Source organism: Triticum aestivum, chromosome 5A, assembly GCF_018294505.1.
Source record: "Triticum aestivum cultivar Chinese Spring chromosome 5A, IWGSC CS RefSeq v2.1, whole genome shotgun sequence".
Taxonomy (NCBI): Eukaryota; Viridiplantae; Streptophyta; class Magnoliopsida; order Poales; family Poaceae; genus Triticum; species Triticum aestivum.
Window position 1 is genome coordinate 128,235,244 of NC_057806.1, and position 17,074 is coordinate 128,252,317.

The window sequence follows — 17,074 nt, forward strand, 5'->3', positions numbered from 1 at the left end:
GGTGGATTCTGTGGCCTGAGTTGGCTCTGGAAATTAAGCACGAGACTTGGTTGATAAGGGGATACGAATATGTTGATCATTAGTTTCTTTTATGGAAGAAAGGCTCGTGGGTCAGATGCCTGGAAATTACAGACAATTTTGGATGCTCTATCTCATTTTCCTTTGTCGGTTTTCGCTTTGCAACTGGCATCATAATCATCTTTAGGCCTATGCGTGCACAGAAAAAATGTTTTATGGAGGAAACAGCCGGAGACGAATATTGTAGTTATTTTCTTAGAACATCAAAGTAAAGTATATATGCACACAATGTTATTAAATACCAGAGTCGCGGACCTTTAAAATTGACGAAGTTGTCAAATTCTAGGGTTTGACTCAAGTCGGTCTCAGATAGCAACCAACCTATTAACCATCCAACCACATGTTAGATCTCAAATATTTCAATTCGTTGGTCAAAGACATTGTTCAATGTGTTGACGTTAAGAGAAATATTCAGGAGATTAGAGACCACATGCATGATGCATCCCTCTACAAACAACACAAACAAGAAAGTATCTTTGATGCGTCGTCGTTTCCATGGCAAATCCGAGATCATTGGTAAAATGTTAAAACTAAGCTCCAATGAAAGCCTATAAATACATCTTGTTGTATGTTTTCACCCCCAGTTTCTGGGAAGTTGATAAAATTCGTTGAAATTCATTTTTTCCCTAAAGTTTAGAAAGATAGGACATTGAAGGATATTTGTATCTTCTTTGTCAACTACCCCAAAAGCTATATGATAGATGTTGCTGTTGCCATGTCTTTCTTTGGCCGCCCGTATTTGTTGTCCAAAGGTAAGTTTGATAAATCAATCATCCAGCCCTGCATTGATTAAGACATTAGCAAGCAACAAAAGTTTGGATCTTACTATCAACTCTACTACTAATATATGAAACTTATCTATAAATGGCTTGCAACCAATAAGAAGTTCCTCCTTTCATGCATGCAAATAGTAGAACATGTATTGTAGTCTAGGGGTAGGTGTTAGATTGAGTGCATCTCCTTTATTGTCACCACACACCTACTTCTAGGCTTGTATCAAGAACTATTTGTAGATAGTCCCCCGGTCTCTTCTTGTATTGGTCCTTGTGGTCACCTTGCACCACATCAACTACTTTCCTCCTTGCCCTGAAGACCAAACTTTTTGCCACATGTGCCTCATACATGCTCTTTGTATGTTTCATTATTGTATCGACACCAATTCTTGAATTTGGTCTCAATATTTCCTCGCATGCTTTAGCCACCCAATCAGTAGTGACCTTTGTGCTCTCTCCACTTGGTCCAAAGAATAACCCTAGCTACTTGCTTCATTCATGTGGTATTCAAAATCCCTCAGTGTCTTGACATGAAAATCCCTTGGTGCTCTTTCCAAACTAGTAAACACCAATGAAGCACAACTGCTCATGTGTACCAGGCATTGAGTCATAATACCACCTCCTATCCTTGTCCTTCCTAGTCGTTCTCTTCATTCCAATAGGTAGTAGTGCTGGTTCTTCACCTTCATCACCAATACCAAAATCACTGGAAAGCATAATTCATCTGGTGCAAGTGCAAAATGATTAACTTTATCTGCTTAGCCTCATTGTGTGCTCGTTGTTGGCCCAGGTTTCCTCGCTAGCTTTAGGTTTTGTGAGACTTGTTTCTATACAACTAGAGGGTGCTCTTCATGTCTAGATTCTGGATCCCCTTGCTCCTCAACAAACTCTTGACACATTTGTATCCCCCTTCAAATTGCATCAAGTCATCCTGTCTCTCCTTCCTCATATTCTCCATCCAATTCTCTATCTCAACCTCCTTCGCTAAGCTTTTTTTACCATTGTATTCCTCTTCCCAATGTATTGACCCCAATCATATTAATAATCCGAATAGGAGTTATCCATGCTATTTGTAGAGTCTTCATGTTCTTCAACATTCTCTTTTGCCTTGTTGAAGGTGCAGCTTTGTTGTGTGTTTAGATTAGGGTCATCCAGAATAACTCCAAGTTGTGCACTACTTGAAGGCTATGAAATAATTGCAGTAGGGTGAAGCACACCAGCTTGGGATATACTAGAAACAAGAGGATCCCTGTTCGACTAAGTGGAACCTGGTGTTTTATTAGGATGTTCTCCCTATTTAAATCTCCTGGTGTGGGTTCACTACCCTTGATGACTGTGCTGTTCAGAACTTTCTAATTTTGCAACAAGTTAAACATTTCTTCTACTTTGTCCTCACTATCTAAAATCTCCATCCCTTCCAACCCCTTCCATCCTCCTTCACATAGTACATCTTATCATCTATTCCATAGCCCTCACCCACAATTAGTGCTAACAAAGTAAGTAAATTACATCGTATAGGGAAATAATTCTTTTTAGTTTGTCTCTACCTTGTAAATGGAACCTTATTTCCCACATTTCATCATCCAACCTGACAACAAAATGGATTAAAAAATTGTATCAGCTGCTACCCCAATCCCCTAATTAGTAACACTAAAGTACTAACACACCATCTTAGTATCATGTGTAACAACTACACAAGTAACTATATGACCTTACTTAATCCTAGAAGTAACAAGCTACGATGTCAAAAATATGAACATATAAATAGAAAGATCCTTTTAATACTAAATCAAACAGACAAATAGACACACACACACACACCGCCACTGAACAAATCCCCAATTCGGTACATGTTCTAGTTGCACCGAAACAGTGTGTACACACAACCCTAATTGCTCCCGCTGCCGAGCCAGTTGTCCACCTCGGAGTACTCACCACTGGTGCCTCCTCCGCGTACTGAGTCGCCGCCACCATCACCGGCCCTAGGTCAAACAGGAGAGACTGAATGACTGGGAGCGACCGGGAGAGACAATGGTTCCAATCGGACCAAGCAACTGATGGCCGTTAACACCACCCCCAACCCCCACACGTGGCCTGACTGGTGGACCAAATATGTCATGAAAAGGGATCAATTTTAAGCGAAAGATAACCAGATTTTTTTTCAACAAAATTACGAAAATGTAGAAGGTATCAGTGCCGGAAAAAAAAGTCGTAGTTATTTTTGCCCTGTCCCAATTGTGATAGTTTTATGCTGTTTGCACGATAGAGATGCCGAGGGAGCCAGCTGCTGAGTGACAGACAAATAGCGGAAACCCCGATAGGTCACCGACAACTCCGTGTCTTTCAAGCTACAAGGCTACTGCATCTCAGGATCTGAGACCCTACAAACAAGTGAGGTCATGCGAGATTGTTTCTAATAATAGCCAGCCTATTTTAGAAATAGGACACAAACTGAAACTGAGAAGGTGACTCCTAAACCAAGAGGTTTCAGCAACAGTTAGCCGCATTGCCCTGGCGCGTGTCCCCTGGAGGAGACCGCCAACTTTCCGTAGGCCGGGACGGGAGGCCCGAGCCCGGCGAGCACATTCCGATGGCAGAAACCCGCTGTACGTTTGTCCGCAGTGTCGACGCTTCTCCCATGATGAAAATCTTTTGTCCCAGAATGTTACTGCAAATGATAACTGATCTGCAGACGATGCAGAAGAAGAGGTGAACGACCACCCAATCGAGGAGGTCCGGAACACGGTGCCGATAACCGACGACCCGTCGGAGCCGTCCCTGACGATCCGAACATGGGTGCTGGGGATGTCGTCCTGCATGCTTCTGGCCTTCGTCAACGAGTTCTTCATGTACCGGTCCAACCAGCTGAGCATCGGCACGGTGTTGGTGCAGATCGCCACCCTGCCCATCGGCCGGTTCATGGCGTCGGCGCTGCCGGCGAAGCTCATACGCGTCCCGCTCATCGGCTGGTCCTTCAGCCTCAACCCGGGCCCTTTCAGCCTCAAGGAGCACTGCCTCATCACCATCTTCGCCGGCGCGGGCGCCAGCGGCGTCTATGCAATGAATATCATCGCCATCGTCAAGGTCTTCTACAAACGGCAGATCAACCCCTACGCGGCCATGCTGCTCGCGCAGACAACTCAGGTGATCCGACATTACCTCGACTTTTCATTCCATCGCCATTGGTTGAATTCAGAGGTCATTTCGGCCAATGTGCGGCTCTGTTTAATTTCAGTTGCTTGGGTACGGATGGGCTGGCTTGTTTAGGACGTACCTGGTGGATTCAGCCTACATGTGGTGGCCTCTAAACCTTGTCCAGGTCACCCTGTTCAGGTCAGTACGTACGTAGAGTCGTTGGGACTTGAAGCAATGCAATCATACTGAACCTTGTCTATATAAAACTGCATGTACTAATACAGGGCGATGCACGAGGAGGAGAAGAGGCCCAAGGGGCAGCTGACACGGCTGCAATTCTTCATCATCGTGCTGGTCTGCAGCTTCGCCTACTACCTGATCCCCAGCTACCTGTTCCCGGCGGCCAGCACCTTCTCGGCGCTCTGCTGGTTCTTCAAGGACTCTGTGACGGCGCAGCAGATCGGCTCCGGCCTCAAGGGCCTCGGCCTCGGCTCCTTCGGCCTCGACTGGAACACCGTCGCCGGGTTCATCGGCAACCCGCTCGCCTCCCCGGCGTTCGCCATCTTCAACATCATGGTCGGCTTCTCCCTCAGCAACTATTTAACGCTGCCGCTCCTCTACTGGACTAACACCTACAATGCCAAGCGCTTCCCCATCATTTCGTCGCACGTCTTCGACGCTGCCGGCGGCCGCTATGACACCAACCGCATCCTCGACCCCAAGACCTTCACGCTCAACCTCCACGAGTACAACGCCTACAGCCGCATTAACCTCAGCGTGCTCTTCGCCATCAACTACGGATTCGGCTTTGCTGGCCTCATGTCCACGCTCTCACATGTTGCGCTCTACCATGGCAAGTAAGCTCTTACGCGCTATCTCCTCGCCCTCTATTAACCACCATGTTGTTATTACAAGAAACCGATTAAGAAAAAATAGATCAGATATTGGAGTTTTTTTTTCGCAGTCCCAAAATAAGTGCTTCAACTTTAATACAAGTTGTATTAAAGTTGAGGCACTTATTTTGGAACCGGAATATTTTTTAACCTTTTCATCCTATACTGTAGCACATAGTTAAAAAACAATAATTATAGTCACCGACAACGCTTTGTTCGGGCCACCCCGCAAGATAGGAACATGGGCCTTGGTCATTAACTTCATGTTTGTGCCTGGAATTGGTTGGGCTGAGGGGAATGGCGACGTTGATAGTTTTCGGCAGCAGCGACAACACTTTAGCAAGAGGGCTAGAGTATTTAGCAAAAAACTACCACGTTATAGGTTATAGCTATAAAAAACTATCACTTTTTTAATCTTTAAAAAAACTACCACAAAATTGGTTTGCTGTTCTAAAAAACTCAAATTATTGTGTGATTAAGCTTTAAAAGTTTTATAACAGCTAGAGTCCACTCATAAACATTGACTGTTAACTAATCGTTGACCGTTAAGTTGGGCCAGACCCACCTGTCAGTGACATCTCCTAGAAATATAAAATAAAATCTAAAAAAACAAAAGAGTTGACCGCCGCCCCGTTCCATCCACGGCATCCCTCGAGCAGCTTTTCCGAGCCGGAGCTTGAGGACGCCTCGCCGCCGCCCCGGACCGGCGCTGCCCCGGAGCACCTCTCCAGCCGCGCCGCCGCCCCGGAGCACCTCCCTCGCCTTGCCTCCGTCCTGCTACTGGCAGGAGCCGCTGCCACGAAGTACCTACCCGTCCCGCCGCCGCCCCGTGTCTGTCCCTTCCCCCACGCCGCGGCACCGGTGACTCCCTGTTCTCCGGCATCGACGACGCCAACCCCAACCCGCTCACCCTCGATCGGCTCCACACGGCCAGCTAGAGGTAGCTAGCTCACGACGGATGCAGCCGGAGCTAGCTAGGTAGTTCACACGCGTACCGCAGCCAGCCGAAGCTAGCTAGTTCACGGCAGACGCACGAAGAGCTAGCTAGCTCATGCGCATACCGCGGCTAGCCGTCGCTCGCTGCTGCTCGCTGCTCGCTGCTGCTGCTGCTGCTGCTTGGCGTCGCTCTCGCTTGGCGTCCGCTGCTGTTGTTGCTTGCCGTCGCTCTCGCTTGGCGTCCGCTGCTGTTGCTTGCTGCCGCCAGCCCTGCTGCTTGCCGTTGCTCCCGCTTGCCGCCACTGCCGCTGCTGCATGCCTCTACTGCCGCTTGCCACTAATGTCGCTGCTTGCCACTGGCTGCTGTGGCGTCGAGGCTACGGGAGAGAGACCGGCCAACACCCACAGAGCCGCTGAGGAGCTCCGGTGACGAGCTCGCCAGCGGGGACCTGATTGCTTTTTATTTTATTTTATAGGGACCTGATCACTTTTTAAAAATTCTGTAGGGACCCGATTGCATTTCAAAAAATATTTCGGCCCCCACTTGTTGTAACCTGTCAACAGTCAACATGATGAGTGGACCCCAGCTGTCATAAAACGGTTTTAAAGTTTAATCACACATGAATTTGGGTTTTCTGGAACAAGGAACCAATTTTGTGGTAGCTTTTTTGAAAGATTAAGAAAAATGGTAGTTTTTTGTAACAATAGCTTGTAACGTGGTAGGTTTTTGCTATATACTCGGGCCAGAGCAGAGGAAATCGTGGGGTTGGAGGAAAGTATCCGGCGCTCCCAAAAGTAATATGCTACCATGTTTAAAACTCATATTTAAATGTTTAACAAGCTGAAACAATTGTGAATGTTCACAGTACACGTGCCTATAACCCCTAACAAATCTGAATCAATATTCAATGTATAGATAGAGAAAGAAGAAAGACAACATCCAACATGAATAGTGTCACAAAAAGACAAAAGAAAAAATGATATTGTTCACATACGGATTTGGGATTACTTTTAAGATTTTGATTTAGGATTGCTTTTAATATTTGTGCTTTGACAAAGGTATATCATGCATCCGATTTTGGACACCTGGGGTTTTTCCTTGTTCTAGGCATCATTCCCAGGTAGCAAATTAACCAAACACACCATAAGTGTGGCATGCTAAGGTGAATAGTCCTACTAGCAGCAGTAATCATGGCTCCTAGAGCATATCCTACCAAAATAAAGAAAAGCAAAGAAAGTGGGTCTCCTGAGACCCTTGAAAGTCCTAGAGTATTCATCAATGACACCATTGAGATTGTTGCATGCCTAGGTTATCTCTACCACACATTGCATCATCACTAAGCAAAAAACAATTATCCCCATAGAACACTTTATTATAAGCCTTCTCAAATCCAAGCTTCAAAATAATGTCCTCACCATTAGTTTTTCTTTGCAAAACAACAATCCTCTAGAGGATATTCCTGCCTAAGAAGAACACGGATTGGATTGAACTAATTGTCTAGCAACACAAAGCGTCTGGGTTACGTTTTCTTGAAAATTACACTCAACACACATATGGGCCTATATTGTTCGATATTATTAGCATATTTGGTTTTGGGGATTAAAATAATTATTCCATAGTTCGGCCTTCCATGTTCAATGCACCTTTGTATAATTCAGCTAACATTTCTTTCACCAAATACTAAACCTTTATCTAAACTATTTTTGACGAAAATGTTGGCAGTGCAACTTTTCTGAAATATAGAGGGAGAACGGTTATAGAATTACATAGTAGAGGCCCGTGTCCAACACCTTACCACTTGTCTTATCGGTAGTGTACAATGTATGATATGAACGTGCTAACTCGGGCTTGCGAGGTCTTTGTATCTATTGGTCAAGCCTGCCTTTGATAGTCGATTTCTAGTTTGGCAAGTCATGGAAAGTTTGTATTGGAGTTGATGATGTCTTCCTGAAAATCCCTTTGTTTCTTCACTCCTTCCATGTGTGCCACCACGTGAGTTGCACCAAGGCACTCCATGCTTGGCAATGGGGCTTGGAATTTTTCTTCCTTCCTTTAGCCCACCAGTTGTGCAACAAGGTCGTCAGAGGGCGTGTACCCATGATCGATGCTAGGTGGCAGAGGTGTAAAACAATTGCCCAGACCTCTGTGGCGTAGGAGCAAGTGGGGAGGAGGTGGTGCGCATCCTATGGATGGTGCCACACATGACACAGAGTTGATTATGAGGACAAACACTTTGGCCAGGTTGTTCGTCATGAGATATCAACCAAGCCTCCCAGCCATGACAATATCGTCAATTTCAATAGGTTTTTCTAATTTATATACCAACTGGTTGAAATCATGCCACTGCGCAACTTTGAATTGGGTCTTGTATGCCGAGGAAGAGGTGAATTGGCTATCAACAGTGCATCTTCATATCACCTAGTTAGGGATGTCACTGAGGTTGATGCACGTGCAGCCTAAGTGCCAAAAATTTGGTTACGACCTAGAAGGACATGTTGCGCTTGAGGTGTCTGATCCGATGATTGTCGTTGTTGGCCCATGCCAAGGTGAGGTTCTTCCTGGCGCAATGCTACAAAAGGTCCCAGTAGGCCACCTTGAGGCTCGTTGAGTTAAGCAATGGGTCTCTCCATGATCTAAGCACCGGCCCAATAACATATCTGAAGAATGCATTAAATAGGGCTCTGACCTTACTATTGATGATTAGTGGTATCTTGATCCACAACTTGGCCGAATCAGTCTAAGAGTACCATATCCATCTCATCTTCAAAGCTATGCTTTGGGCTGCCAGGTTATTGATTGTCAATCCTCTGGTGCTTGTTGGTTGGCAGGCTACCTTTTGACAAGACATTTGCTCCATTCCATCTTCTATGTTCTCCCAGAAAAATCCCATGCAGATCTTGATGATGCTCTTGGTCAAGCATACCGGCATGTCCATCAAGAGCATTTCAAATACCATCATTGCCAATAGCACTTGCTGGACAAGGATAAGTCTTGCATCCACAGAGGTTAGTAATCAGTCTTTCGAGGATTGTGATCCGACGACGGCATGCCCAAGTAAGTGAAGGGGAACTGCTTGATCTAACATTCCAGGTGCAACACCAACATTGGTACATCAATCCCATCACAACAGATTGGGGTTACAGAGCTCTTGTTAGGAATTTTATGCAAGACATAGACAACACAAAATGCCTAAAGAGGTTTTCGTGATGTCACAACTTGATCTAACTCGGGGTTAATAAAAATCACTGCATCATCCGTGTAGATGTACTATATGTATGGCAATAGTTGAGCTTCGATGGAACACAACAACTCCACGCTTGTGGCCAATTGAATCGGTGCGGCAAAACAGTCCATCACGAGCATGGAAAACAATGAGGATAGTGGGTCTCTCTCTTACGGAGACCCCTCCTATGTTGCACTGAGTTGGGTAATTCCCCATTTATCCAAATCTTTGTGGTTGACGTAGCAAGCAAAACCGGATACAATTGCAAAATTATCTGATGAATCCTTTTGCCTCGAGTACCAGTAAAAGGAAGCCCCAAGAACTGGTGTCCAATGCCTTCCCTGGGTCTAGTTTAAACATTATTGTTGGTGTCTTTCATTGTCTAGATGCCTTTGGGAGGCCTTGGACATAATTAAACTTATTATGCATAACTCTGCCCTTGATGAACATACTTTGGTAGGGCAGGGTAAGCTCTTTCATTCTCAAGCGAGAGTGACAGGCCAAGAGCTTTATGAATAGTTTTGTGAAACCAATAATGAGGCTGATTTACATAAATTCCTTTGGTGATACTGCATCCTCAAACTTGGGCAGCAAAATCGATTTCGGGAGATGTGCTTTGACAGTCTATAGCTGTTGTACGTCCAAAAGGGTGGCGAACACACCCCTCCAATAAGTGCCAACGTCATTTGCAAATGGTGTCCATGAAGCCGCTAGGTCCTAGCACACAATCATTCTTGATCTTGGTTAATATCGTTCACACCTCATCACAAGTAATGGTTCATCCAGCACGTCAAATACATGTACTCAATGCTAATCATGAAGGCCCATACAATGTGCCCTTGCAATTTTATGACCAACCAACCCCTCAAAAAAACTGCCATGATGCGCATCTTGTCAGCTTGTTCAGTGTATACGTTGACATCCACAATGACATGGTGGATGTGATTCTTATGGCATCTAATAGTGTCATTGGCATGGAAAAATATCGCTCTTGCATCCCCTTGTTGATACGTTGCACCCTTAATCTCCATTTGCAGAAGGATCTTTCCATGGCAACCTACCCAAGTAGCTGAATTTTCAGCATTGCATGGAAAGATATTCCATCCTCTGATAAAGACCAATTGTCTAGCACGTGATTCGGTCTTCCAATGAGCTCGTTTGTTATTTCATATTTTAGTGCAATGTTGGTTACCACCTTGGAGTTCCATGGTTTCAGGGCCTTAGCAGTGCGCCGCAGCTTCTCATCAAGACGGGAAATTGGGTCAGTAGATGATACCAACCTTTGTAAGGCCTCCGCCTATAATGAAAGGCGTGACCGGTGGAATGAAGCTCTGCATGGCATGGTGCAGGTCAGCAAGACATAAAAAATTGGCATCATTGTGCTGGGGGGTATACACTTGGTCAAGAGCAAAAGTGAGGCCATTAGTCGCCATGTGCAATCAAGTAGAATTAATGCAAGAATATTGGGCCACAATGCTGCCACCATGGTTGCTTCTGTCGGCAAGTATGCACATCCAAAGAAGTCTACACCACAACATTGCTTCACCACAACGAGTTCAACCACCATACAACAGAAACATCGTGTTGGAGCACAATCGACCTAAACACTTCTCTCTGGGATGGATTACTCTTGTCACATTCCAGACCAGAAAGTTGTATTCCATCGGTAACCTAACTGATAAAAGGCGGAGCCGATGGTCAAATGGTTACCTACATGGCCTTGTAGTAGGTTTTGCCAGATTTGGTGAGGGAAGAGAGTGAAACAATTGGAGCTGGCAATAGAGGATCCTAGAAGGCCTTGGCATACATCTCAAGGTGTGTGTGTCCTCATTCTCCCTTTTCTCAAAAATTTCTAGGCCATGCTTAGACATGACCATTTCTCACACCATCCTCATTGGGAAGTGCCCTTTTCCTATTTAGGAGCCTATGGCTACACCTAGTAGTGGTTGGAGGAGTCCTGGTAGCCTTCTAGGGCTTGTGATGGGGTGATGACGGAGGCAGTAGTAGCGCGAGTTGGATCAACAACATGATATCTTTGATGAAGCAGACATGTGCGCTACTGTCTATGATGATTGCAATTATGGTCGGTTTATCGGTGCCTAACCCAACAATGTTGGGGGAGATTGCAGGCTCAAAACCATTTAGCTAAGATTTTACTAACCATGAAGGGGTGCAAGGCTATGCTTGGGGGCTGGCACCAGCTTCAGGGGCAAGTAATTGTCCATGAATGGTGAATGCTCGCAGATCCATTATTGCAAGGAGACCATTGTTGGGACACCAAGGCTCCTCGTTTAACCTCCAAAGTTGAGAATGTGACGGGTGCCAATTCATTTACCTAGTTTCTGATGATTTGACCATGATAATGATTGCCTCCTGATGCACGAGGAGGGAAGTGGGGGCCCACGGCGGTGCATGCATGATGATAGGCCTAGGCGAATGTTGGAACATGTGTGGTACAGATTCTATCTAGGTCAAGACCGACATAGGAGGCAAAGCACATGCAGGTATAGACTGGGAGACATGGTTGGCCTGGCTCACCACCACATTTGGCACTGAGTAGCACCCATGCCGATGTCCATAATGGCGGCAGGATCTTGCAAGTGGTCTCAAGATTTGACGCCCATCCGGGTTTTGTTAGGGTCACTATTAGCTTCTAGTGAAATTGAGGCCAAGCCCTCACCGACTATGCTAATGCCATCAGGGCAACATGTCAAAATTGTCAGATAGGTAGCCGACACCAGCTTGCAAGCCTCCCTCTCTAGTGGGGGTTATGGCGTGTTGGGTACATGGAGAAAGACGTTGTTGTATTGTCGTGCGCTTCCTTGATGGCGATGGCAAGCCGAGAGCGAGGTGGAGTGGTCGTAGTGGTTGTGAATGTGCTCCGCAAGCCGAGGGCAGTGGCCTTCCTCTAGGGGAGGGGAGTTGAATATCATCCTTGACGTTGCTATTGCCGTGTGGGCCTTGTAAGTGGTCCACTACAGATGGCCTCATGGAGTATAAGGTGGCCTCTTATATGTCGGCAAGTATTGGTGGTGGGTGAAGGAGATGTGGTAGGTGCTACTAGCTTCCACACCTCTTAGTGTCGCCGCCCTGTCTGGAAAATCCCACCTGTAGAGGAAGACTCATGAGTGCAAGGTTTCCGGTCATGGAAGGTGAGGGTGGTCTCTATCGAAACGAGCTAAGGATTGTCGACCCAAGCCTTTACGACAAATTAGGAGCTTCTCGTGCATCTTGGCAGTGACCTGGTAGATCAAGCAGTCTGGCAAGATGCCTTGGATGGTGTGAAGTGACCAAGTCTAAGGAGAGATGCCTTCGTGGAAGAGTTGGAAGTTGTATGAGCTAGCATGGGAGGTGGCCAAGGTGAGCCGACCAATGGTGCACGAGGACCATGCACATTGACCACCTTTGAGATGGCATGCCTTTCTCTAACATGTTTTGTCGAATATGGGTCTGGCGTAGTTTTACTTTTTATTTACTTAGTAGAAATCTCAATCTCCTATGAAGTAAAATGCTTGGTGAGCTCAAGGCAATCCTCCTGTGAAAATTTACCCTCAAGGGTTGTGTGTCTCAGTGTAAGTGCAAAGAAGATACCATGGATCTACCAAAGATTTCTTTGTAATAATGAGTAATGTGAACTTTCATTGCTTCATTCTCCTCGAGGGGCACACAATCATGCTATGTGTAAAGAATTGTGTCTTTGTTTTCAGTATTTTGCCAGCAAACATATGTATAAGATATCTAAATCACTCTATAAAATCCCCTATTCGACCAGGTACACTTGTAATGTATGTTCCTCTAAATGGCGTCTCAATTTCCATCTAGACACTAGTATATTCCTTGAGTTACTTTGGCATCTAGCTATTTAATATGCCCAACAAATCAGCTTTTCTCACTTAGGCCTTATGACTTCGAGTTTTCATGATCCAGGGAGATTTTTGATCTATGGTGGAAGGCAGCGTCAGAGAAGGGCAAGGAGCACGATGTGCACACCAGGATCATGAAGAGGAACTACAGGTCTGTTCCGCAGTGGTGGTTCCACCTAATGTTGGTCCTCGTGCTGGCTCTGTCATTGTTCACATGTGAGGGTTTTGGAGGACAGTTGCAACTACCATATTGGGGACTCCTCCTCGCTTGTGCCATCGCCTTAACCTTCACGCTACCCATCGGCATCATCACTCCAACGACAAATATGGTAAGTTGTGTCAGGTGAGGCCACTATGTAAAGTTCCGCAAGCTCTTTGAAAAACATGATTGGTTAAATTAGTACTTGGGTGATCATTTCTTTTTCATGACCTAATGATGGCTATCAGATTGATCTGTAATGATGATCATGGAAATTTTCTTTGGTGCAGCAACCTGGATTAAATATCATCACCGAGCTCATCATCGGGTACCTCTACCCTGGGAATGTCACATCCCTAGTTCTGGCCTGACCTATGCTTGCTTCCATGTGTGCATCATGTTTAAATTCAAATGAAATTTGAATTGAGGAATTTTCAAAAGCCTCAGGAAACCTCTAAAAATAACCAACATTTAAATCTTCTCAAATGAGTCCAAGAAAATGTTCCTATTATTCCATAGAAATATTGGTAAGAGGTAAAATTCAAACCAATATTTTTGGAGTCACAGAGATATTTATTTTGGCCATTTGAATTAATCCAATAACTATTTGCTTTGGATTTATATTTAATATATATTAAATATGACTCCAATAATTCTGGAAGTTTGTGAGTGGCTTTGTATATATTTTAGCAAGCCACATAAAAACCTACAGAATTTATAAAAAATGATTTAGTGTCTAAAACTAAATCAAAACAAACTGCAGAAAATAGAAAAGAGAAAGAAAGAGAGAGAGAACCTACCTGGACTTACCTGGCGCCCACCAACCGGCCCAGCACTGCAGCTGGCCGGCCCAGCCCACCACTGCAGCCCCTCCGTCGTCTTCCTCCCCTCGCCCCGAAGCAGCTGCGTGCCCGCACGCGCACGGCCGCGCCGGCCACCTCCTCCCTCCCTGCCTGCCTGGCCCCTCTCCGATGCGCCTAGACGACGCCACGGAGATGCCGAACCCCCTCGACCTCGCCATCACTCTCCCCGTGGCCCTCCTCTCCTCTGCTTCCTCTCTCTCACTCGCCCGAACGCAGCTGTCGCCGCCGACGAGCTCCCCCACGGCCACAGCCACCCCCTCGCTCCCTCTCCGCATCCCTGAGCTCCGTCCCGACCCCGTGGAGCTACACACACGACGCATGCGACCCCGGGAGGCCAGCAACGTCGCCATCGCCGTCGTCTTCCACCTCGGGCTCCGGCCGCCATCGTCGTCGATCCGCCGCACGCAGGACGTCCCCGAGCCCGCTAACCATCCCTACGGCACCACTGTGAGCTCCGCCACCGTTTCCCCCTCTTCCCCTCTTCGTTTGATTGCCGTAGCCGTCGCCCCCTTGATGACCGGAATGCACAGCCGCCTGAGCTCGCCGTCGACGATGCTCCGGTGACCATATGGTCACCCTGGAGTGTCCAACCTACTCCTCGCGATGCGTAGCGTCCTCCTAGCCCCTTGCCCCGCTCTTCTACAAACTGAAACGCAATCTCGCGCGCAACCAAACTCCGGTCGCCGCCTAGGTCGTCGCCGGAGCCAACTCCGGCCACCCCGACCCCAACGGACTCCACCAAGAGCCGCGGTTCGTCCTCAGCTCCACCCCGATGCCCTCCGTGACCCATTTGGTGGCCGGAACGGCCAAAACCACTTCCGCCACCGCGTCGGGCTCGCCGGCGGCTAAATGCCGGCGCAGCTGACGTTGACTTTGACCACGGGTGGGCCCTGGTTGACTCCGATGAGTCACTGACAGGTGGGGCCCAACCCTGTTAATTAACCCAGTTTAGTTTTAATTAAATTCTAACTAAACTAATTACACTGACACGCGGGACCCACTGTCAGGTTTGACCCGGACCGTGTCCCGTTGACCCGCTGATGTCACACTGAGGTCATGCTGATGCAATAATTCCTTTCTGGAATTTAAATAAACCTTAAATGATTTATTATTTCCAAAAAATGTTTAAAACTTGTAAAATTCATATAAAATCAACCGTAACTCCAAATGAAATAAATTATATATGAAAAATGATCAGAAAAATCCAATCTATCCATCGGTACTGGTTTCATGCATGTTAGAACAACTTATAGGTGCTGTTTAGCACAAATCATATTAATGGCATTTAAATATCCACATATGGAGTTTGAGTTTGAATCTTGGATTCAAACCAACTTCATTTAATCTGGTTTTAGTTGCATTAGCACAAACCACAGCATATTGCCATGTCACATTCATGCATCATATTGTGCATTGCATTGATTGTGTTTTTCCTCAGTTGCCGGTGATTGCCCCCTCTCGATAGACGTGATACCGACGATGTGATTGATGACACCGATGAAGAGCTATATTATCTTCAGAAGTGCCAGGCAAGCAAAACCCCCTTGTTCATTCCGATAAAATCCCACTCTCTCGCTCCTGCTCTCTTTTACTGCATTAGGACAACAACGATTCATCTGTTACTTGATGCGGTAGTTGAACCCCTTTATCCTCTGCATGACCTGTCATTGCCACAGTAAATAGATGAAACCCACTAGCATGAGTAGGAGTTGTCTGAGCCCTGTTGTGCCTACTCATTCATGCTTGTTTGTCATGCCTGCTACTGCTTAGAGTTGAGTCAGGTCTGATTCATCGGGGATGAATCAGAGGTGTGTGAACATGTCCTACTGTTGAGTGCTAAGTGTGTGAACACGATTTGGTAAAGGTAGCGGTGAGAGGCCATGTAGGAGTACATGGTGGGTTGTCTCATTGCAGCCGTCCTCAGGAACTGAGTTCTGTGTTTGTGATCTATGAACAGCTACTACCACACATTGGGATCCTTAATTGACTCTCTCGACTTATTAGTCAACATGATCTCTGTCCAGGAGTTGCAACTAGTTTCTGGTGTTTGTAGGTAGTGTTAGTAGTCTACCAAGTGGCACCCGGTACAGGTGGGCTTGGGACAGACTAGGCACAGTGGCACGGTGTACCAAGTGGCACCCGGATGGTGGGCTTGGGAACCCTGCTCACATCGTTTGGGGCCGTGAGCGACACCCCGGCCGGATCTCCTTGCGGATGGAACCCGAATAGGCGATAAACCTGGACGAGAGACTTGTATGGTTAGTCAGGTCGTGGCCGACTCCCTCGCTCGGCTTCCGCTTGAAGGTTGCCGAGGTACATGACGCGTACAGGGCGATAAGTGGCGAGAGCGTGTGTGAAGAAGTACACCCCTGCAGGGTTATCATTATCTATTCGAATAGCCGGATTCCTCGGATATGGAAACTTGGACCCCTTGCATAGTTCATAGACAAGTGAAAGTGGATACTCTAAAATACGCAAGATAAGCGTGAGTGCTATGGATGGCGTTCTCGCAGGGAGACGGGAGCGGATCCATAGTGGTGTATTGATATGGTGAATATGTGGAATCGTGTGCGCCACCTCAAAGAGTTACATTGCGGTCGTAGTTCAGGTTAGCCACCGAGTCAAAGCTGGCTTGCTGCAGTTAAACCCCACCATCCCCTTGTTGATAATGATGCATATGTAGATAGACCTGATGTAAGTCTTGCTGGGTACATTTGTACTCATGTTGCTTAATTTATGTTTTTGTAGAGAGACTTCAGTCTCGCTAGTAGTACCTCGTGGACTTCGACGTTTAGCTTGTTACCTCAGCTACGATCTTGTGCCCTCGGCAGGATCTGGTAGATAGTCAGGCTTCTCAGCCTTTTTCATTTATAGTTGTCTGTACTCAGACATGTTAAGCTTCCGCATGTGCTTTGACTAGTATGCTCTGATTGTTGGGTCATGAGACCCATGTTTGTAATATCTCGCTCCTCGGAGCCTATTGAATAAACTACTTGAGTCGTAGAGTCATTTTGTGATGCCATGTTGTATTGCACATATCGAGCATATTGTGTGTATGTTATTGAAATGCTTGGTATGTGTGGGATCTGACTATCTAGTTGTTTATCTTT

General features: G+C 46.4%; 1 protein-coding gene across 2 annotated transcripts; it reads left to right on the top strand.

Moving 5' to 3' along the window:
• The first annotated feature begins 3,331 nt into the window (after positions 1-3,331).
• LOC123106700 (oligopeptide transporter 5-like) lies at positions 3,332-13,462 on the top strand. 2 transcript variants are annotated; one of them, XM_044528789.1, is made up of 5 exons: positions 3,332-3,457; positions 3,544-3,995; positions 4,087-4,184; positions 4,271-4,843; positions 12,967-13,462. In XM_044528789.1, the coding sequence occupies exons 1-5, from the start codon at positions 3,442-3,444 to the stop codon at positions 13,247-13,249; spliced, it is 1,422 nt and encodes a 473-aa protein (XP_044384724.1). In that variant the 5' UTR covers positions 3,332-3,441; the 3' UTR covers positions 13,250-13,462. The 2 variants fall into 2 exon arrangements, with proteins under 2 accessions (XP_044384724.1, XP_044384725.1); XM_044528790.1 differs by having other exon boundaries at positions 3,336-3,457; positions 3,553-3,995.
• Positions 13,463-17,074: the final 3,612 nt, after the last annotated feature.